The 22882-nt window shown below is 35.8% G+C and overlaps 1 protein-coding gene across 1 annotated transcript in view; it reads left to right on the top strand.

The window, feature by feature from the left end:
- The window catches only part of LOC130026000 (A disintegrin and metallopeptidase domain 3-like), a 110880-nt gene that overhangs the window by 65073 nt on the left and 22925 nt on the right, over positions 1-22882 (top strand). The window contains exons 11-16 of the mRNA XM_056116658.1: positions 118-284; positions 1653-1734; positions 10027-10163; positions 12686-12878; positions 18218-18316; positions 21839-22034. Coding sequence (XP_055972633.1) covers positions 118-284; positions 1653-1734; positions 10027-10163; positions 12686-12878; positions 18218-18316; positions 21839-22034 — 874 coding nt within the window. The remainder of the gene's footprint in view (positions 1-117; positions 285-1652; positions 1735-10026; positions 10164-12685; positions 12879-18217; positions 18317-21838; positions 22035-22882) is intronic.

The following is a 22882-nucleotide window of genomic DNA, read 5'->3' as shown; positions in this document are numbered from 1 at the left end:
GATTGTTTTAACCACCAATAAATTTCGACCCTAAAATATTAATGTTACTAAATATTAACATTAATAAATATGTAATACTATATTTATCACTATATATCCTGTATTTTCTGTTTACAGATGTTTTCCCAGCTAAAAGTGACTGTTTACCTGTCTTCTTTGGAAATCTGGTCTGATAAAAATAAGATTCAAACTGATGGAGATGTTGGTGAAGTACTACAAAGATTTGTGTCCTGGAAAGAGAAATTTTTGCCTCAGAGACCCCATGAAGTGGCATACTTATTAATGTATGGGCTTTATTTGCATTAATATATGACTTATTAGTTTATTTGAGAGTACATATCAATATATCACAAAATGTATATTTACAACAAAATATAAAATATTGTGTGAATAATGCATTTCCCAAGAGCAAAAAAAAAAGTGAGAGTCATGTAAGATATTAATTTATAATGGGCAGTTATTCTCAGAGTGAACTGTTTACATTTAGAAAAGTAACATTATGGAAAATTTAAAAAGTTTTAGATTAGACATGAGGGCTATAGTTTCAAAGATTTTCTCAAGGTAAAATAATTGGAACTGTCTTTCTAGCCTTAAATAAAATATAAATTACCTAACATGTTTCAACAGTTTTATAATAAACCTGATTATGATAGAAGAAACACTTAAACTTAAATATGATTGTTATGATATTTTGTACTAATTTAAGCTGCATATCTACAACTTTGCAATGTAATTCAATAAGATATAAATTTTTGTTTTCATACTTTTATTATCTTGTTTTGGATAAAATATACAATTATAAAAATCTTGAAGATATGGAATATATTTATATACTCATTGGTGTCTCTTGTGCAATCTAATGCCAGATTTTGGGATTCATGAGTAAATCTTTGTTTTTTTAATGTAAGAGTATCACTATTTATTCAGCCATTGATTAAGCTGATTGAATTGGGCATCAACTCCAAATTACTTTTTATTAAATTTTTTTAATTGAATATCTGTGAGAAACCATGACAAAGCTGTTCATAATTGGGTTTCTGTCATACAATAGTCCAGCATCTATCTCTCCATCAGTGTACATTTCCCACCACCAATGTCCCCTGTTTCACCACCATCCCCTAAACCCCCACCCCTTACCCCAAGCTCCCTGTATGGAAGGCACTCTCCTTCTTGCTCTCATGACTAACTTTTCCAGTGAATCAGGACATTAAGACACTTTATATGCCATATATGAATTTTATACACACTGCTGCCTAATTTTGACATTCTACTCATACCTTCTGATCTAACACTTTTCATACATTTTAAGAAATCACTTATGTGCAAATACTAGGGGGGTAGAAATACTGACTTTTACATTTTAGAATTACATCCATATGCTGGTGAAAAAAGCTGACTGTGTTTTGGAGGTAACGCAGCATTACTAGATATTTTTTGCTGTATGTAATTGTAATGTTCAAGTAGTTGTTAGGAATTTGTAAAAACTATGAATGATTCCTCATCTTAAAATTATTAAAAATATTAAAACAATAGGCAAATGTCTATGTACTTTTCTTATTTTAAAGCAACATTTTATTGAGTTCAGTTTTATAAGACCATTCAGTAATTATTTACCTAACGCAAATTTATTCATGAAAAAATGTATTATTTAGTTATAGAGAACACCCTAATAATGTTGGAGCATCATTCCACGGAAAGGCATGTGATCCAAAATTTGCTTCCGGGGTTGCTGTGGTATGCATTCTATTCACATTTCTTTAGTAATTATAGCAAAGTTTTAAACTTTTCATACTATTATCATGAATACATTTTTAAAGAGTATTTTTTAATAATTGGAATATAGTTACATTGTTGTAAAGCAGCCATAACTCCAGTGCTTGGGGAAACATGTGATGTTGAGCATTACAGCTAAGCAAGTGCCTTAGTTTCTGTACTAAAGCTGTGATGCTGAAATTCATATATATTTTAAGATTTTTATATGAATTCGTTTAGACATAGACACAAATTGGTTTTCTGTACTGCATGTCATATTTTTATGTTTAATACTTGAGCAATTATCATTGATTTTCAAAGTTACTTCATTGCTTCTTTATCAACCAAGAGTTCATATTAGATGAACCGCATTCTCATTAGCATATGATTTTCTATTACTGTGATATTGTATCTGCTTTAATTGATATAAAATGATATATCAATTTTTATTTTATACCTACAAATATTAGTGATATCTTTAAAAATTTTTATAACCTTTGCATATCAACCTTGGAGAATTATTATTCAACTCATAAGTCAATTTTCAAAGTAGATAACTTAGCTTTTGTTCTTTGATTGCAGGAGATTTTTAAAATTTTTAATCAACCTTCTATTAAATACGTTATCTGAATATATTTTCTTCATTCTTCCAAATATTTGTGAGCTTTGTTGACTATGTCCTTTGAACCCCCCAAATTAAATATACTTGTAGTCCCATTTATTTGATTTTGTGTTACTTATATGTTGTTAGCATCATATTAAAAAAATCCCTGTTAATCAACTGTCATGAAGCATTTAATATTTTTTGTTTTCTAAAGCTTTTTTTTAGTTTGGGTCTTATAATTAGAGATTTAATAACTCCTATTGAATTTTTTGTATATGGCAAGCAAAAGAATCAAACTTTTATTTTCCTTCTTTTTCTTGCTTTTTGATGCTTCCTTTGTCTCTGTGCTCAGTGGTCACTTTTAGCATGATCATAAGAATATATATGGTGCTGGGACAGATCCTGGTCTCCATGGCCATGTGCAAAGCAAGTGACCTACCTGCTCCATGTTTTGGCTCAAACATTTTGCTTTTCTTTTGAGCAATATTCAGTTTTTCAGTTTTCATTTCTTAAAAAAATATCTCTACATAGTATCTTCTCACTATTTTAAGATATAATTGGTTTATAATACTATGCTAATGAGTTATAAAATTAATTTCTGACAGTTTCAATCGATATTTTTACCTTTTCAGTTATTAATTGTGATAACGATGTATATTCTTTTTTTTAATTTTTAAATTTTTATTAGTGAGACAGCATGAGGTACAGTTATAGACTTACAAATTTTTTGTGCATAGATTTCAATTATATAATGATCAAATATCCATCCCTCCACCAGTGCCCATTTCCCACCACCACGGATCCCAGTATCCCTCACACCCCCCTTCCCCCCCATCCCACCCTGCCTCTGTGGCAGGGCATTCCCTTTTGTTCTCTCTCTCATTTTGGGTGTTGTGGTTTGCAAAAGAGGCAATGAGTGGCAATCATGTTTGGTCCATAGTCTACTTTCAGCATGCTTCTCCCATCCTGGGAGGATCCTCCCAACACCCTTTATTTGGTGCTCCCTTCTCTATCTGACTCAGCAATACCACTCCTGGGAATATATCCCAGAGAGGCAAAAAGTATAGTCGAAGTGACATCGGCACTTGTTTGTTCATTGCAGCACTCTTTACAATAGCCAGAATCTGGAAAAAACCTGAGTGTCCGAGAACAGATGACTGGTTAAAGAAACTGGTACATTTAACACAATGTATATTCTCTTTTTCAAATATTTTCTTTCCTTACTTTGTGGTCTTGGCATTTGTGTTATAGTTCATATATGTGAAAATTTATTTCTAGCTCTCCACACCATTTCATTAATTTGTAGCCTTACGTTAATGTTCAGTCTGGAACGATAGCACTGCAGGTAGGGCGTTTGCCTTGCACGCAACCAACCCGAGTTCAAATCCTCCATCCCTTTTGGAGAGCCTGGCAGCTACCAAAAATATCCCACCCTCACGGCAGAGCCTGGCAAGCTGCGGTGATGTATTCAATAAGCCAAAAACAGTAAAAACAAGTCTCAGAATGGAGATGTTACTGGTGTCTGCTCGAGCAAGTTGATGAACAATGGGAGGACAGTACTATAGTACTACTACTACATTTATGTTCATGCCACACTGTTTTAATTATAAAACTTTGTAATATGCATTGAAGTCAGAAAATTTGAGTCTTTCAACTTTTATAATTTTCAAAATCGTTATTTTTCAGCATCTGTTGGAATTCTATTTGGATTTTGGATTTAATTCATTCATTTATTGGGAACAGGGGTCACAATTCTTGGGGCTTCATGTGATGCCCAGGATCATACTCATGTCTGATGTAGTATGTGTCTTGACCACTATACTATCTTCTGTCCATTTATAAAATTAATTTTCACACATACAAAACTGTTGGTGTATCATTAGGATTACATTTACTATGTAGAGCATTTTGAATGGTAATGAGATCATAATGCTACATATATAGTAATCACTGTATCATTGTAATCACTGTAATCCCACTGTTCTCGATTTATTTGAGTGGGCATCAGTAACGTCTCTATTCATCCCAGCCCTGATATTTTTACCAGCCTCTCCTAACTCATCTTACCCAACGATTGAAGGTTCTTTCAGTGTCAGGGGAATGAGACCTGTTATACTTACTGTTTTTGGCACATTCTCAGTATCTCAGTAGCCTGCGGGCTCTTCAATATATATATATATATGTATATATATATATATATATATATATATATATATATTTCTCTCTAAAATTTGTTGCCTGTTGCCTGCTGTCTGAACCCCATCAAAAATGGTGTGGTAATTATGGAAAATAGGTAGAAAATGTCTTATAATGTGTCATTGCAGCTGCATGATCCGGAAAGCAGCCTGGAGCGTGGCGGTGGGTGGGTAGTGAGGTCAGGTCCCATAGCTGGGTCCCTTGGGGCGGGGAGGGCTCTCACTCGCACCCCTCTGGGGCATCCCAAGTGAAAACAGTCTGGCGCGTAGTCCTGTGGCATGTTTATGGGAGCCCCATTTTGTGCTCCCTTCTGGGAGAAGCAGCCTTGAGTTCTGGAGGGTGGCTGATGAGGAGATCATCTGGTGCAGGCAGGGAGTAGCATCTTGGTGTGACCCCTGGGTCGCTGGAGATGGGGAAGCAAGCAGGGGATCTCTGCTCCAGGGTCCCGTTGGGTCCAGAGTCCAGGGTCACAAAGTTCCGCATTACCTGGCTTTCATGTGGTTTCACTCATCTCTGAGGCTCAGCCCGAGCATAATATTAGATATAATTAAAGAACATGCAATGCATTTCTATGTATTTGCATTTTTGGTAATTTTGTTAAGAACATTTTTAATGTCAATATAATTTTTAAAATTTTTAAATTTTTTTAAATTTAAAATTTTTTAAAATTTTTCAAAGTTATTATTGGAATTATATCTTCAATTTTTATTAGTCATCATTACTGTATTTTAAAGTTGCATTGTCCCCAGCAGCAAGGTGGCCGCCACCTCAGAGCTTATTGGAAAGCCAGGTGTGAGCCAGTGGTGACGGGGCAACTGCAATCTCAGAGGAAGGGAAGCGATACTGGTTTGTCCTTCACACCCTACCGAGGTCACGAGTTGCCCCCCCCATGAGCGGCTCTCCAGCACGGCCGTGGCTCCAGAGGCAAAAGGACTTAATCCAGAGCCCGGAGCTTGCTGCAGAAAAGTGAATGGACGATGTGTTAAACTATGGCACCATGACTCCCCAGAAGGGAAAGATGTTGCTCCCTTCTGCCTCCCACCCCCCCCCCCCAGGAAGCTAGATGGCCACCGCCTCAGAGCTTATTGGAAAGCCAGGTATGAGCCGGCGGTGATGGGGCAAATGCAGTCTCATGGAAAGGGGGGGGTCGGTACTGGCTCATCCTTCACCACCCTACCGTGGTAACAAGTTGCACCCCATGAGCAGCCTCCTGCACAGCCTTAACACCAGATGCACAGAAACCAGTCTCGTAATTATCTGGCTCTTGGCAGAAATCCCTCCAGACTTACCTAGTAAAATATCGGAAATCTAAAATCAGGCAGCCGCAATAGCGGCCACGCGACATCATATGGTTCTCATAACTAGCTATAGAAAACAAATTATTTCACAATGCCTTTTCAGCAGTTCTGATTGTTGGGGGGACATTCTAAACAATAATTGTGCATATTTTGTCGAAATAATGAATGTAATTAAAGTAGAGAGAGAATTAAGTAGAAATCATCTGCCTCACAGGCATTGGGAGGGGTGGGAGGGGAGTATATTGGGGTTCTTGGTGGTGAAAAATAAGCACTGGTGAAGGGAAAAGTGTTTGATCATTATATGACTGAGACTTAATCTTAAAAGCTTTGTAACTTTTTCCACAGTGATTCAATAAAAAAGTATAACAAAAAAAAGGGGGAAAAAAGCTGCATTGTGGGGGCTGGAGTGATAGCATAGTAGGTAGGGCATATGCCTTGCATGCAGCCAACCCATTTTCGATTCCCAGCATCCCATATGGTCCCCATGAGCACCACCAGGAGTAATTCCTGAGTACAGAGCCAGGAGTAACCCTTGCACATTGCCGGGTGTGACCCAAAAAGCCAAAAAAAAAAATTAAAGTTGCATTGTGAAACATTGCTAAATTCATTTATTTATTCTATCAGCCCCATTTATCAAATTGTTTGGGGTTTCTACAGGTGTATATTGTCAGTCTATGAACAAAGTTAATTTTACATCTTTTGTCCAAGATGTGTAACTTTTACATTTTATTTATTATTTATTCATATAATTAATGATGGCTTTGATTAGGTCTTTCAATGCCATGTTAATAAATGTTTAAAGAGAAATTTTCTATTTTGTTGTCGAGCTATAAAGAAAGAACTGAGGATTTTCTCAGAGATTGTATATATAGTTTGTTGACATTTGTAATTTTAAGATGGTGTGTGTCTGTTGTAAAATGCTTTTTCTGCATTAATTTAAATTTCTTTTGGTCCTTCATTCTGTAAAAATATACTGAGTTGATAGATTTTCACATATTTAAGAGTATTTAATGCAACAATGTCATGATCACAATTTACAAATCTTCTAATGTAGCATTAAATTTGAAAATTCTTGTATCAACATTCTTTTTGTACATTGTCAATTTTCTTTTCCTGTAAATGTCTGTATTTGATACCCGGGCAATATAGGCCTCACACAATGAGTTTGGGAGTTGTATTCCCATGTAATTATTATTTTATAAGATAATGTGCTATTGATATAAGGCATTCACTTTTTTCCCTCATATATGTATTGCCTTGCATGCGGCCAACCCTGGTTCAATTCCTCCATCCCTCTCGGAGAGCCTGGCAAGCTAACCGAGAGTATCCTGCCCACACAGCAGAGCCTGGCAAGTTCCCCGTGGCATGTTCAATGTGCCAAAAGCAGTTACAAGATATCTCATAATGGAAACATTACTGGCGCCCGCTCGAGCAAGTGATAAACAATGGGAGGACAGAACTACAGTACTACATATGTATTGCATATTTCATTTTCCTAGGAAATCTTTAGCTGTCCACAAAGTTGAATATGTTATCTTCATTTTCATGTAACTTGCAGTATTTTCTAATGTTCCATACAACTATTTTTTGAGTAGTGTGCAAAAATTGCTTATTAAAATTCTACTATTTTATGTATTACAGTTCTTAATTTTGCTTTTATTTAATTAAAGTCAGAAAAAAATTTAAAGGATATTTTATATTGTTTTGATGAAACCATTGAGCCTAATATATGACATTTATTGGGGAAAACTCTAAATACACTTAGAAAAGTATGTTCTGGGCAAAGAGTTAGCTCTGTGCATTGAAGTGTTGGCTTGGCATGCAGAAAGACCAGCATCACCCATTGGCATCACCTGATTCTCTAAACATCACTGGAAGAATCTCTCAAGCATGAGAAACCTCCAACCTCCAAATACTTTGGAGACTGATTAGATGATCAGTGTTTGAAGGCTTACCTTGCTCCAAATTGAATCCTGCACCACATGACACCACCCATCCCTGTAGCATTACTTGATTTGTCTCTGCTCAACCCTGTACTCTCCTGACTCAAGGAACACCACATTTCTAGATGCCAGCAACAAACTGTTAGTCATACATGCACTTGAGTTTACCTGGAGGGGGATGGTGTGGGTATTTCTAAAAAAAAAAATTGTGTAGTCAGCTGGCAGATAAAAGGTTTAAAGCCATCTGGTTGGGTAAATATCAAAGAGAATGGTCTTAAAGCCTATAGTTTCACAGTAGGCTTCTTTTTAATATTTATTAATCACTCAATCACTTGACATCTCGTTACTCATCAATTTGCTTGAGAGAGCACCAGTAATGTCTCCATTTTTCCCTGTCACGTGCTAGTGTAGCCCAATGGCATCTGCTGGCTCCAGGAAAATGAAGAGCCTCAAACTGTTCGTTCAGGGTCTTGACGAAGAAGTCTTACCATCTCATAGGTGGGCAGCCACATGACCACGTGATCTTTTGACGTCCTATGGAATCCAGTCAGTAACAGCTCTAGTCCAGTGGTCATCTCCAAATCGCATTATACGTCCAGTCCATCTGATTTTCGCCGCCTTGGCAAATGACACAGCATCCTTGATTCTTGATCGTTGATGCAAGTCAGAACTTCAAATTCCTTCTCTTACTTGAGTAAAGTGTGATACTCCAAGCATAGCTCTTTCAATTCCTCCTTGGGAGACCCGAATAGCGTTCTCATCCTGTTTGCGTAGGGCCCAGGTCTCTGAGGCGTATACAGGAAGAATGGTGGAGTCAAAAAGAAGTGCCTGGAACCAAAGTTTCTTTGTCTTTTTAGCTATTTCTTCCACACTCTTGAAGGCATTCCCTGCTGCTCTCTCCCTCCTGTGCAATTCAGGTGCCAGGTCGTTCATCATGTTGAGTTCTTGATGTAGGTACACATAACTGCTGCATTCGGAGATGTTCGTTCCATTGAGAGCAAATGGAACATCAGGAAGGAGTCCGTTTCTCATAAACATTGTCTTGGTGAGATTCAGCTGAAGTCCGACGTTTCCACACTCACATTCAAAGTCGGCCAGCATTTATGCTGCTTGGTTAATGTTTGGTGATATTAGTATGATGTCATCAGCAAAGCGGAGGTGGTGTAATTGCAGCCGTCTATCTTCACTCCCATTCCTTCCCATTCCAGTCGTCACATGACATTCTCAAGGATGGCATTGAGGAGTTTCCGTGAAATGATATCACCCTGCCGAACCCTTCTCTTGACATCAACGATCTCTTCCTTGTAGAATGGTGAGATACTGGTAGTGAATCTGTAATACAGCTCACGGAGGATCCTGATGTACTGAGTTTGAACGGCCTGTTTGGCTAGGGCTTCAATGATCACCTCAGTCTCAACAGAATCAAAAGCCTTCTTTAAATCAATGAACATTAGACAGAGCAGCATCTTGAACTCCCGAGAAACCTCGATGTGCTTGGTTACCGTGTGGATATGGTTGATTGTGCTAAATCCTTTTCCGAACCCAGCTTGCTCACAGGTTGTCCTTCATCTAGTGTTCTGCTAATCCTCTTCAGGATGACTCGAGTGAACAGCTTGTAGACAACAGACAACAGGCAGATCAGGTGATTGTTGCCAATGTCATGGATATCTCCCTTCTTGTACAGTAGAACGGTCCTGCTGGTTTTCCACTGGGATGTAACCTTGCGTTCAGACAGGTAGCGTGTGAAGAGCTGAGCCAGTATATCGATGAGCACTGATGGCAGATTCTTATTAATAAATATAAAGATTTATTAATAATTACCAAAATTGAAAACAACATATCCTGCAATTGTCAATTTTCAAGCTGGTAATTTCATGAAAATAATTTAGATTAAATAACTCCTAAAATGATTTCTGAAATTATTATTATCAACTGAACCTTATTACTATATTTTCATGTGTTTACTTGAAAATTGATAAAGTAAATGAACTAGTGTTATTTTTAGATCTTAAGTAAGTACGTAAAATATGCAACAGCACTATCTGTTCTGTCAAAAAATCTAAAATAAAAGTAACAAATTTACCTATTTTTCTATATTTGCATGAAAATAATGAACTTTAGCATGCAAGTAAATATGATTATAAAGTTATATAATATTAACATAAATATCTGAAAATATTGAAGAGTTGAACAAACAATAAGCAACATTCATTTGTTTCTTTTTTAAATTTAGTATCCAAAGATGATATCTTTGGAATCATTTTCAGTTATAATGGCGCAGTTGATTGGAGTCAGTTTCGGTTTAAGTTATGAAGAGGCCAGCAATTGTCATTGTTCAAGAACTGCATGCATAATGAATCCTGAGGCTATGTAAGGTGTTGTTTTTATCATATTTTTTCTTGAGAAATGTTTTATTATTCTTTGTAATTTCTTACAATATAATTTGAGAAAAATATTATTATTCAATACTATGTGATAATTTACCTTGTATTGAGTCCCAGAAGAATTTTATATTGGCACTAAATGACCTAGTAGTCCTAATTTTCAATACTATAGCAAGAAAGTGAATGTTGATGACTTTGAGTTTTAGTAGAATTTGAGTAAAATCTAAATCATCTTTTGTACTCTATATATATGAAATAATATCTACAATGTCACAGCTATTTTTTTGCCTATTTGGAAAAGGTCATATCATTGTTACTAAGGGTTTACTGTCAACTTAATGTTCAGGAGTGCTTCTAGCAGTGCTGAGTGATCGTGAAGGGCTTGGTATCTGTCCTGGGCCTCCTGTTAGCAAAGTAGGAACTCAGCCCTCTCTGAGCTTTCTCTCATCCCCTCTTTTCATATCTTACACACAAATTGACAAGACACATACAACAAAATATTCTGCCCCCCAAATACATACATACATATGTGTGTATGTATGTAACGTACATATGAAAATTATATATCTGTGTATAAATGTTTATTTTGTGTGTGGGTCAGTATACTTTTGTTTGTATGTGTCTGTGAACTTGTATGTTTATGTAGAACATACACATAGAACATATATATGCATATATATCTGGAACATATATATGTGCATGTGTGTGTGTTTGTGTGTGTATATGTGTGTAGAACAGACTAAAATGAAGGGAGAAAAATATCAGTAATGTAATAAGTTCCTACATGTAAAATTGGAAATATAGGGGCCGGAGTGATAGTAGAACGGATAAGGCATTTATTTGCCTTGCACGCAGCCGGCCTGAGTTCAATCACCTACATCCCACATGGTGCCCCAAGCACCGCCAGGAGTAATTCCTTAATGCAGAGCCAGGAGTAACCCCTGATCATTGCTGAGCAAAAAAAAAATTGGAAATATAAGAATGAACTTAAAGCTTATTAAGCAATAGTGAAGTAGACATTGCCCTTTTATAAAAATATATTACATTTTAAACTGATTTGATTTATATGGTATGGATAATAAAATATAATCTTGAATCCAAAGAGAAATGAACAGTAGGTAGGGTACTTGTCCTGCAAATGCAGTGGCAGCCTAGACCCTGGTTTGAATCTCCAGCACAACATATGGTCCCTGAGCACCATCAGGGGTCACTTCTGAGGAGAGAACCAGGAACAAACCCTGAACTCTTCAGGTATGGCCAGCCATGACCCTACCTCCATCTATGATAAATAATAGAACTGATATTAGAAATAATAGCATAGTAAATCAGAAAGGCACCATTTCATAAATGTAGTAGTATGTTCAGGTGAGTGAAAAGGCAATAACAAGAATTATGTATAGGTTTGATATCACACTTAATGAACAGAATAAAAAGACATTACTTGAGAAAAGGAAACATGAATGAATAATGAAATCTTTTGGAAAGTTTAGATATGACTACAGGGAATCTGAATTCTAAGTGCACAAACCAGATCTTGAGGAACAGGGATCGAAAATGGGTTAGCCATCATCATACTAAGTTGCTTTTAGAAATTAAGGGAGACTGAATCTGTTGTAACAGCTGCCCCAAACCACAAAGGCTGGGAGAGATAACTTTGGAATACCACCAAAGCTTTGAAATTCAAATTGTGTGATATTTGTTAAAATGCAATAAAACGAGCTGAACAAAATACTTTTGTAATAGATATATAACATTACATGATCTAAATCTGAGAGGGGATTTTGCCAAATAATTAACTGGAAACCATAAAGCTTGATCCAGAGAGATAGGACAGCAGTTCAGGTACTTTCCTTGCATGAAGCTACCCTGGGTTGATCCCTAAAACTCTATATGGTCCTCTGAAGGCACCAGGAGTGATCCCTGAGTGTAGAGCCCTGAGTATAACTGGATATGACTCAAAATCCCTCTCCCAAATGAGAAAGAATATTACTTCTGAGATTGAAGACCTTGTCTAGGATAATTCGTTTATATTCAAAATTACATATTAAAATGTTTAAAGTTACCGGAACATCTTGTTGATAAATTAATATTTTTGTTTCAGGATACAAAAGTTATTATTTATACTATATATGCATAATTACAATAACCTTGAGATTATTACAAAATAGGAACTCATTACACAGTACACAGAAGTATAGAAAAAATACTGGTCTTTGCATTAATACCAATGTTTTTTATTCCTTAAATTTTCAACAAAAAGTGACTAATTTTATTGTACTGCTTTATTCAATTGTCATAATAGTTATAAATGATATGAGAAATAAATGTATTTTTTCCATAGTCAGTAATGTGAATTATATATAAAACAAATACTTAAACAGAACTTCTTTTATTGACAAGTTACTCTTCTTTATTTTCTAAAGTGAAGTTGTGAAAATTTATAACGCTTTTAGAAGAGTATTTTGATAATGAGTTTATTTCATTTAGCTGGGTGTAATTTGTTTTTAGGCATTCCCGTGGTGTAAAGCTTTTTAGCAGCTGCAGCAGAGATGAATTTATACGTGTAGTTTCTAATCCTGAATTTGAATGTCTTCAGAAGAAAGTAGCTTATAAAGTGAATAACCCAAAGAAAAGACCTGAAGTAATCTGTGGAAATGGGATTAAGGAATCTTCAGAACACTGCGACTGTGGTCTACCAAAGGTTAGTTTCAAGTATTAATGTATTGTCTAAAGCTAGGATTTTGTCTTGATTTAGTCATGCAAGTATTATATAAAGGTGAGTTCTTCTAAAGTATAACAATGTTTTTTATCATAAAGCATATACTTCAGTTACCTAAGTATTAAAATTTAACTATGGCATAAATGAATTACAGAAATAATTTTTTACATTGTGTTATGACTAGATCAAAGTCCACTCTTCTGTATCATGAATGTCAGAGAATAAAACAGTAAACATCTTTTTCTATTAATAATAATAATGGTTTAAATGGTTATCTTTCTGAAGGAAGTAGAACTGAATATGCAGGGTTAAAAAATAAGTAAACACCACAGATTTTAAATAATTTTTAATAAGAACTGGATATATAAAATTGTATATTACAAATACATGAATTTTAAATTTTATCTGTTTGATATTCATTAGGTACTATGAAATTATATATTTTAAGAGAAAAAATCAGAAGTTATAATTTTATTGCAAATCTCAATGTATATCAATACACAATATATTATAGAATATATATTATAGAATATCAATATATCACTGGATATATATGATTATAATTTAATAATAATCTGAAGTATTTCTTAATGATTCAATATGTCTGCTTCTTTATTAAATTTCTCATTATTTCCTCTATTAAGGTGAGTCTGTTTCTTGGGGTACAACACCCAGCTCTGCTCAGGTCTTAATCTGGACTCTGAATTCAGGGACCTTTCCTGGCTGTGCTCAGAGGCCATATAGACTGTCAGAGATAGAACCTCACACAAGGTCAAGTGAGGCAAGTACCATACCCACTCTACTACCTCTGCAGTACCAATTTCAGTCTCTTCTGGGAAAATTCACAAACAGATTGGAATTGCTCACGGTCTTTTGTTGTGTTTTGTTTTTGCAAAAAGCATCACCTCTAGATGGTGCTTGAGGCTACTCTGAGCTTGATGCTTGAGAGTGTCTTTTGCAGGCCATATGGTGCCAGATATAAAAACTGAAGGTCCTGCATGCAACCGGTTCTTTGAAGTTTCTTGTTATAAGGTTTTGGTTTTTGGTTTTTTTTATTTTTTGTTTGTTTTATTGGAAAAAAGAACTAATTTTTTTTTATTTACTTGTGCTTTCTAAGATTTTCTTCGTGGTGATATCTTTTGAAGGTTTTGTATTTTCTTGAAAAGATGTCATTTCTACATAGGGAAGAAAATTATCTTCCTTTTGAATCATTATTTTTTCAATGAGTATCTTAAATCTTTTGCATTTTTGTTAATATTGATTACCTAAACTCTTGGTAGTTGAAAAATATTGATAAATCCAAATATATTGTTTCTTTTTAATTTTAACTGTAATATATTCAATAAATGTTATGTAGACTTAAAGTTATTTTATATATTTCAAACTATTTTTAGAATTAACAATTACTGTGTCTTCCTAGAAGTTAACTTTTTACTTTCAAATATAGAATATATCAATTTTTTATAATGTTGCTATGTTTTAAAGTCGTTTTGGTGTCCTATGTTTATATAATCTATATATTTGGGGATTTTGAGAAGAAGGGGCACACCAGCAGTGTGCTTACTCTCCTGGCTCTGTGCTTGGGAATCACTTCTGTCAGACTCGAGAGACCATATAGGGTAGCAGACACTAACCTCTTCTGGGTTATGTATAAGATGAGTGTTACACAAGCGTTATTATCATTCTGCCCCTTTGCTGTGTTTTCTTTTTTTTAGATTTTTATTAGTGAAACACCATGGGGTACAGTTGTTGATTTTTGAACTTCACCTAGCTGTGCTCAGGTCTTAGATATGGCTCAATATTCAGATATTGCTCCTGGCAGTGCTTGGAAGGGCCATATGTGCTGTCTCAGTAAGAATATAAGGCAGATGTGTGCAAGGCAAACAGTCTATCTACCCACAGCACTAACATTAATATTATTGTAAATCACTGTGTCTCCACCAAAATTACTTGTTAAAATTTTTTTAACTAAAGAAAAGGTGATGGGGGTATGGTGCCACCAGCAGGTCAATCTGTACCTATGAGGCGAGTGCATCAGCAGCCTGATGACGCCTTCAGACTTCTAGATACCCCAAAATTGCTGCTGCGCCTTTGGCCAGACCCCAAAAACTTGGGGCAAAGTTTACCAAGAAAGTAAACGGCCAAAAGTTAGGTATGTGGAAGACACACCCACAAACCACCTCTGGCTCAGCTATATAATTGGAGTCATGGCCTCTGGTTCCTGATTGTACTGCTTTACGGCCATGATCCCAGAGACTCAGAAACAAATCTCGAAACCCAGTGGCTTTTGGCAGAAATGCATCCGGTCCCTGCGGTAGGTTTCTTGTGCCAGGACACCCCAGGTGGGAATGGGTTTTGTGCCTTGGCCTGTGCCCCTTGAGGCTCAGTGGATGTCATCCTCTAAAGGCCCCTGGGCAGTCAGGTTTGGGGCCACAGAGACAAGACATGTGGGGCTTCATGGGATGGGGTTGGAGTCGGCCCTTTTCTCCCTGTCCCAATGAGAACCCGAGTCGCCACCCACGAATGGCCTCTCTGGCTCCTGATCAAGTTACTTAACTGCCATCATCCCAGATACTCAGATACAAATCTTGGAACCCAGCAGCTTTTGGCAGAAATGCATCCAGACCCCGCAGTGGGTTGCTGTCGCTGGGTCACCCCAGGGAGGAAAAGGTGCTGTCCCTCTGCCTGCTCCCCCTGGGAGGCTCGGTGGCCGCCATCTTCCAGGGCCCATTGGACAGTCAGGTTTGGGCGCTCAGTGACAAGACACGCAGGGCCTCACGGGATGGGGGTGGAGCCAGCCCTTTCCTCCCTGTCCATACAAGACCACAAGTCACTGCCCACTAATGGCCTCTTTGGCTCCTGATCAAGCTGCTTAATGGTCATGATCCCAGAGACTCAGAAACAAATCTTGGAACTCAGCGGCTTTTGGCAGAAATGCGTCCAGTCTTCGCAGTAGGTTACCAGCTCTGGGCCACCCCAGGTGGGAATAAGTTTCATGCATTGTTCTGTTTCCCCTGGCAGCCCAGTAGCCGCCATCCTCCAGAGGCCACTGAAAAGTCAGGTTTGGGCCTGCAGTGATGAGACATATGGGGCCTCACGGTATAGTGGTAGAGCCAGCCCTTTCCTCCCTATCCCAGTGAGACCCCAAGTTGCTGCCCACGAACGGCCTCTCTGGCTCCTGATCTAGCTATTTCATGGCCATGATTCCAGAGACTCAGAAACAAATCTTGGAACCCAGCGGCTCTTGGCAGAAATACGTCCAGACCCCTCAGTAGGTTACTGCCGCCAGACCATTCCAGAGGGAAAAGGGTGCTGTCCCTCTGCCTGCTCCCACTTGGCAGTTCGGTGGCTGCCACCTTCCAGTGGCCATTGGACAGTCAGGTTTGGGCCTTCAGTGACAAGACATGAGAGGCCTCACGGGATGGGGGTGGAGCCGGCCCTTTCCTCACCATCTATACGTAAGACCCCAAGTTGCCACCTACTAATGGCCTCTCTGGCTCCTGATCAAGCTGCTTAACAGCCATGATCCCAGAGACTCAGGAACAAGTCTCAAAGTCCAGCAGGTTTGGGCAGAAATCCCTGCAGATTTAATTGTTAAAATTTTAGAATTTCAAAATCCGCGGCCACTACTGCAGCCATGCGACATCATATGTTATTCATGACCAGCAATAGAAAACAAATTGTCTACTGTTACCTTTTTGGTGGATCTGAGTGTTGGGGTAGAATCCCAAATAATAATGGTGGGTCTGGTGTCAAAATGTTGAGTGTAATCAAAGTAGAGAGAGAGTGATTTGGAGATTGTCTGTCCCACAGGTGGGCGAAGGGTGTGGGATGGAGGTACACTGGTGTTTTTGGTGGTGGAGAATGGGCACTGGTGAATAGATGGGTGTTTCATTTTGTGACCAAATCTTAGACCCGAGAGCTTTGTAACTGCTCTCACGGTGTTTCAATAAATGAAATTATAAAAAATGAAAAAAAAAAGTAAGGTGGAGTTCATGCCCAATTCAATCAGCCTAATCAGTGGCTGAATAAATAGCAGTACTCCTACATAAAAAAAAGAAAAGGTGAGTTTCTGAGTTGAATTTATAATGTAAATTTTCATTCACTTAATGTTGATGAATCAAATTTTTCATGTACGTTTTCTCTTTGAGCCTAGGTTTAGAGTTTTATCTTTATTGCTATTTATTCTTACTTTTCCCCCAATATCAAATACGTATTTTATGTTCGATTGTCACTTGAAATTTTTTATTAAAATATTGATAATGTAAAGCATAATATACATTTCTTATTTTAACATGATTATAAAAAATAAATATTAAATTTCTGTAAGTTTAAAACATGTTACAAAGGGTTGGAGCTTATGCTTTTCTTGCAGGAACCTCCTAATTTACTTCCTGCATCACATGGTCCCAGCTGGAGTTAGCTTTGAGCACTGTCAGCTGTGCTCCTCTGCCCCAGAATAGACAGCAAGAACAAAGTAGATATGGGTCGGAGGGCTCAAGTGCATAGGTTTTGCTTTTTCTGGACTCGAGTTCAGTTCCCATTTTCCTAGTACCTTTGTCTTTCTAAGTGCGACTGAACATAATTCTGTACAGCCATTGATGTGGTCCTGGAAATCCTGACACTCTTGGCATCCTTGTACCTTCTCATTGAACCTTCTAGCCTACCTGGTTTAGTAGTACTGGGAGTGGCAAGCAAACATAAATAGTAAAATTATAACATTTTCTATATACCTTAGCAAATTTCCAGTTAGTATTAAGTATGGATACTTATCTAAATTTATATTTGACAAAATATAATCCAGTTTATCTTTGGATAAATTATTTGATAATCCAATCTATAAAAAAGTCAGGAATAAATTATAATTTTATGAACAAAAACAGATGATTTATTCTGGTAAAGAATATCCAACATTGAAACTTCTTCCACAATATATTACTAAACACCTTCACACAATGTTTCAGTACTTATAAACAAGAAAATAAACAGTCTATCCTAACAGAAATATGGGAATGAATTATAAAATTGTCACAATAATATGAAAAAATTCAAAGCTAATATATATTAACTTTTATCACATTGAATGTAAATAATATAGAAACAAATATAAACACTTAAATGAGTTTTGACTCCATTAAACTAATTTTTAAAGAATACAAATGACGCATCAGTTTTGCAAATAATGCATAATCATAAAGAGTGATTTTATTATATTTATGTGATCTAGAACATAATAATTTCTGTAATTGGTCTTTATTGTATAATCCTGCACCTAAAAATAATGACATATTTCTGCTATTAACTTGTGTACTTGTTTGTAGCTATGTACTCATCCAAAATGTTGTAACCCTAAAACCTGTGAATTGCGTGGGAATTCAAAGTGTGGCAGTGGACCTTGTTGTGATAAAAACACTTGTCAGGTAATATTCTTACTATTTTATTTCATGATTCGAGTTTGATCATAATTTTCATTATTTTTATCAATAATAAAGATGCACCATTCATTAAAATTGATGCTCTAGGTTTAAAATGTTATTGCAATTCACCTACACTGTCCCTAGATGCCTCCTTTATCAGTCCTTTCCCAACGATCAGTTGATAGCCTTAATTCTCTTGACAGTATCTCAGTGTTTGATTCATTGAGCATTGTGTATTCCCTTTTTTTATTTCCCTAGACTCAGTATTAGAGAGTTTATCTTTCTCTTGACTCACTTTGTTTAGCACCCCCTATTTCATTCAAGTTGTAATGGAATGCAAGATTTTTCTTTTTTATCTTCACTATCTGAGTACATATACCACAGATTTTTTTCCCCCACTCATATCTTGGTGGGCATTTGTGGTGTTTTCAGATCTTGGCTATGATAAAGAGTATTGAAATGAATGCAAGTATACATAAAACTTTGTGAATTAATATTTCTGTATTCTTGGACTATGTCAAAGACTAACACTTCTGTATTCTTGGGCTATGTCAAAGACCAGAGTCAGTGTCCAATAAAACTTCTATTTTTAATTTTTTAAGAAGTCTCCATGGAGGCTGAGTCAAACAACAGCCTCGCCAGCACTTAGTGAAAGTTTCTGTCTCATCCCAGAACAGATACTTTGTGATGCTTGTTATGTCTTTCTCACTGTGTTAGGTGATGTCTCATTGTCATTTTAATGTTCATGTTTCTGTAATCAATTATTTTAGAAATGAGTACATTACCTGTTACAAGTATTGATCTGGCCTGATTATAGCATCATTTTATCCCTATGTAATGTCTACTCTTGTTTACAAACATTTGAATTTAAGGTACATTTTGTCTATATAAATGTCTTCTCAAGCATAGTTAATGATACTCTTTGCCATTTTCTCCAATAATTTACTTTTATTTGTCTATTATTATAATTAATATCCATCTCTTCTAAGAATCAGAAAGTTCGGTTACTTTTATTGATTTATCACACTACCTTTGATTGGTAAGTTCTGGCAATTAGCATTAGGTGAAATTAATGATATAAAATAATACATTGTCATCCTTTACTATGAATCTTAGATGCTTATGAAATTGTTTCTTGTTCCTTTAGCCCTTCTAATTGAATTCTCGTGTCCTTTAATACTTTCCTACATAGTGGTCAGGAACTGTTGCCTTTTCTGGTTTGCGCTTTCTGAATATGGTTTGTTTTAGTATAACTTAACATTTACTTCTGGAGGCCTGAGTTTATATACAGTCTTAATTTCAAAATACATGAAGCCTTAAATAATAAGCTTAAATATTGCAGCTTATTAGTAATCTCTTCCTTCTTGTTTCATGTCTTGAGTATCTTACTACTTCCAGGTAGAGTTCAATAGCCTTTTACAGATCATTTATTGATCTGCAGAATTGGTTTATTGATCATGAACTTATTTAGTTTTCGTTTGTCTGTATCAGTGTGTGTAACTCCTTCAAGTCTGAGTGATAACTTAGGTGGGTAAGATTATTCTTGTTTAATTTCTGATTTCATTCAACATGTTGACTTTATCATAAAATCAACCTCCCCTTCTGTCAGGTAAAATTTTATTTGATAGAGCTGCTGTGCCTTTTATGTAGGGATACCTTATAAGCAAGTTCTTGCTTTAATATTGTTACCCTCAATATTCTTTCTATATCTTTGGATTTCACTATTTAAATTAATATGTGTCTTGTTCTTTTATTTGTGTTTATTTTGTTTTCACTCTTTGATTTTCTAGGATCTTGGTATATGATATGTTAGATTGAAAAATTTCTCATACATAACTTCTTCCACTAATAGATCTTCCTCATTTATCTCTTTCTTCTCCTTTCAAAACTCCTATCATTTCATTTTTAATATTTTTCTTTTTGGGTCACACCCAGCAATACATAGGGGTTACTTCCTGGCTCATGCACTCAGGAGTTATTCCTGGCAATGCTTGGGGACCATATGGGATGCTGGGTTTTGAACCCGGGTTGGCACCATGCAACACCAACAGCTGTGCTTTCGCTCCAGTCCCTATTTTTAATTTTCTTAAATTGCTCCATACATGGCTTTGTTTTCTTCATTTTTCTTGACTCTCTTCATTTTCACCTATTCTTTCCACTATGTTCTCTCACTGATACTTTTTTCATTCTCCCTTTCCTTTTCCTCCATAAATCACATAATGTAGATGTTGGAGTGTTCCCATAAACTCCTTATATTCATTTTTTTTCTAGATTACTTTCTCCTTAATCTGCTAATTTTAGATGTTTTCATTTTATTTTGTAGAGTGATTCTTTCTTCAGATTCTATCATTTTCTTGCAGTGGTTCCTCATTCTGCTGTTGTTAATTTCACCTACTATGTCTTCAGTTTGGAAAATTTTAATTTAAATTTTCTGGTACTCTTTTTTAACTTGCTTGGAGCTCTCTCCGATAACCCCCCTCAATTTAGTAAGTGTCCTTTCTATTGTTCCTTTATCATTTTTACCTATAAGTTTAGAGGGTTCTTGTTGTTTGATTTCCTTATGGGGCTTTTGTTCTCTGTTAATGCAGGTGAATTCCTGTTTAATCATTCTCTTGAGTGATATGAGGTCTGGAGGTGAGGATTTGGTTTTGTGTAGGCTTGTATGACATTTTGAGCCTTATTTGCAGATTCTGTCCAGAGACTCTCTTTATGTTGCTTGAGGCCATTGCTGGACATTTACTGTCAATATCTTATTGGGTAAACTGTAGCCTAGCATGAAAAGACCAATGCTGTCATCCAGAATTCATAGTTGTCAGTGTCAGGTTATGTACATCTTGTGGTCCCTTCAACCTGAACAATAAATCGAGTCTAATACCTAAGAGAACCCAATTTATTTTTATTTCTTTTGCCAATGGAATCATTGGTTTTTAAGGTTTTTAAATATTTTTTAAATTAAGTCCATAGGAGATGAAATTAGCCTTCCTAAGGCTAATTGTATAAGGCACAATTCATCTTATATACTACATCATATACAGTACTATAAATATATATATAAAGTATTTATAATACTGTATAAGTACTACTTCCATATTGTTTCATTACATGGTCACGAGTAAGTGGAAAATCCCCTACCTACAAATTGGTTACTCTTACTTGTTTTCATTCTCCAGCCTGTGCTTTCTTTCTATGGATCACATATTCTGTGGTTACTTATTCTGAATGTTTTACATTCATATACTGTATGTGGTACACAGCTTTCTTACTTTGTATGTTTATGAGGTTTATCAAACTTGTAAAATGCATAAGTATTCATCATTTATTTACATGGTTAAAAATATCCTTGTATTTTTATACCAGAATCTCTCTACTATATACTAATGTACTCTTTTCAATTTCATCAAAGCAGTTATGCAAATTTATAAATATATATTTATAATGTGAAATTGTAAAATAATTGAAATAAGAATTACAATTATTTCTTTTCTACCTTGTTAATATGGTACTTTATTTCCCATTTTCTCATAGATAAAAGAAAGAGGATTCCTATGTAGAGAAAGCACCGATCCGTGTGATTTTCCAGAGTTTTGCAGTGGAACCTCAGAGTCCTGTGGTCCTAATATAAGGGCTCTCGATTTAGAGCCCTGCAATAATTTCACTTCCTATTGCTATAATGGGGAATGCAAAGATCCAGATATGCAGTGTTCAAAGTTATTTGGAAAATGTAATATTTCTATTTTTTGTCTGGTATTTGCTCTAAATATGTATTTTATTAAAGTTAGTAATTGCCTGATGGTCATAATACAAAAGTTTTATTTTCCATAACCAAATTTGGAAGTGAAACTGAAAATTGTGAAAGAGTTAATCTGAAAAATATCGAGACACAAAATAGATATAATAACTATAGGAGAAAAAGCAGATATGATACAATTTTTGTAATCAATGAAAAGCATAAAGCTTTTGAATTATGAATAAAACAATAAATAATTTATTTATTAGTTTCCTAATGGAGTAAACAATTGCTTATTTCCCCACAATTAATGGGATATTTAAAATTTAAATTTAATTTAAAAATAAGTATTCAATCAAAAATTTAATTCAGAGGTCGAAGCGATAGTACATTTCCCTTGTGCATCGTCAATCCAGGTTGGGAATCATATGACCTATGGTTCCCAGAGCAAGGTCAGGAGTAATTCCTGAGTGAAGCACCAGAAGTAATCCCTGAGCATCTCCAAACATAACTTAAAAACAAAATTAAAAATTTAATTTATAAATAAATTAAATTAAAATAAATACTTTAAAAAATCATTTCTTAGGGCTGGAATAATAGAACAGAGGGTAGGGTGCTTGCATTGCAATGGACCAAGTGGGTTTGATCCTTGGCATCCTATACTGTCCGGTGAAATTACCAAGAGTGATGTCTGAATGCAGAGCCAGGAATAATCCCAGAGCACTGCAGGGTGTATCCCAAAAACAAAAATTAAAAATAAAAGGTCACTTCTTTCCTCTTTCCCGTAAGCTTCATTCAGCTTCATTCACCCTTTTTCCCATTCATTTGGTAATGCCTTTCTT

The sequence above is a fragment of the Sorex fumeus genome, unplaced genomic scaffold, assembly GCF_029834395.1.
Source record: "Sorex fumeus unplaced genomic scaffold, SorFum_2.1 ptg000033l, whole genome shotgun sequence".
In the NCBI taxonomy this organism is placed as follows: Eukaryota; Metazoa; Chordata; class Mammalia; order Eulipotyphla; family Soricidae; genus Sorex; species Sorex fumeus.
This window is presented reverse-complemented; position numbering and strand designations above follow the sequence as displayed.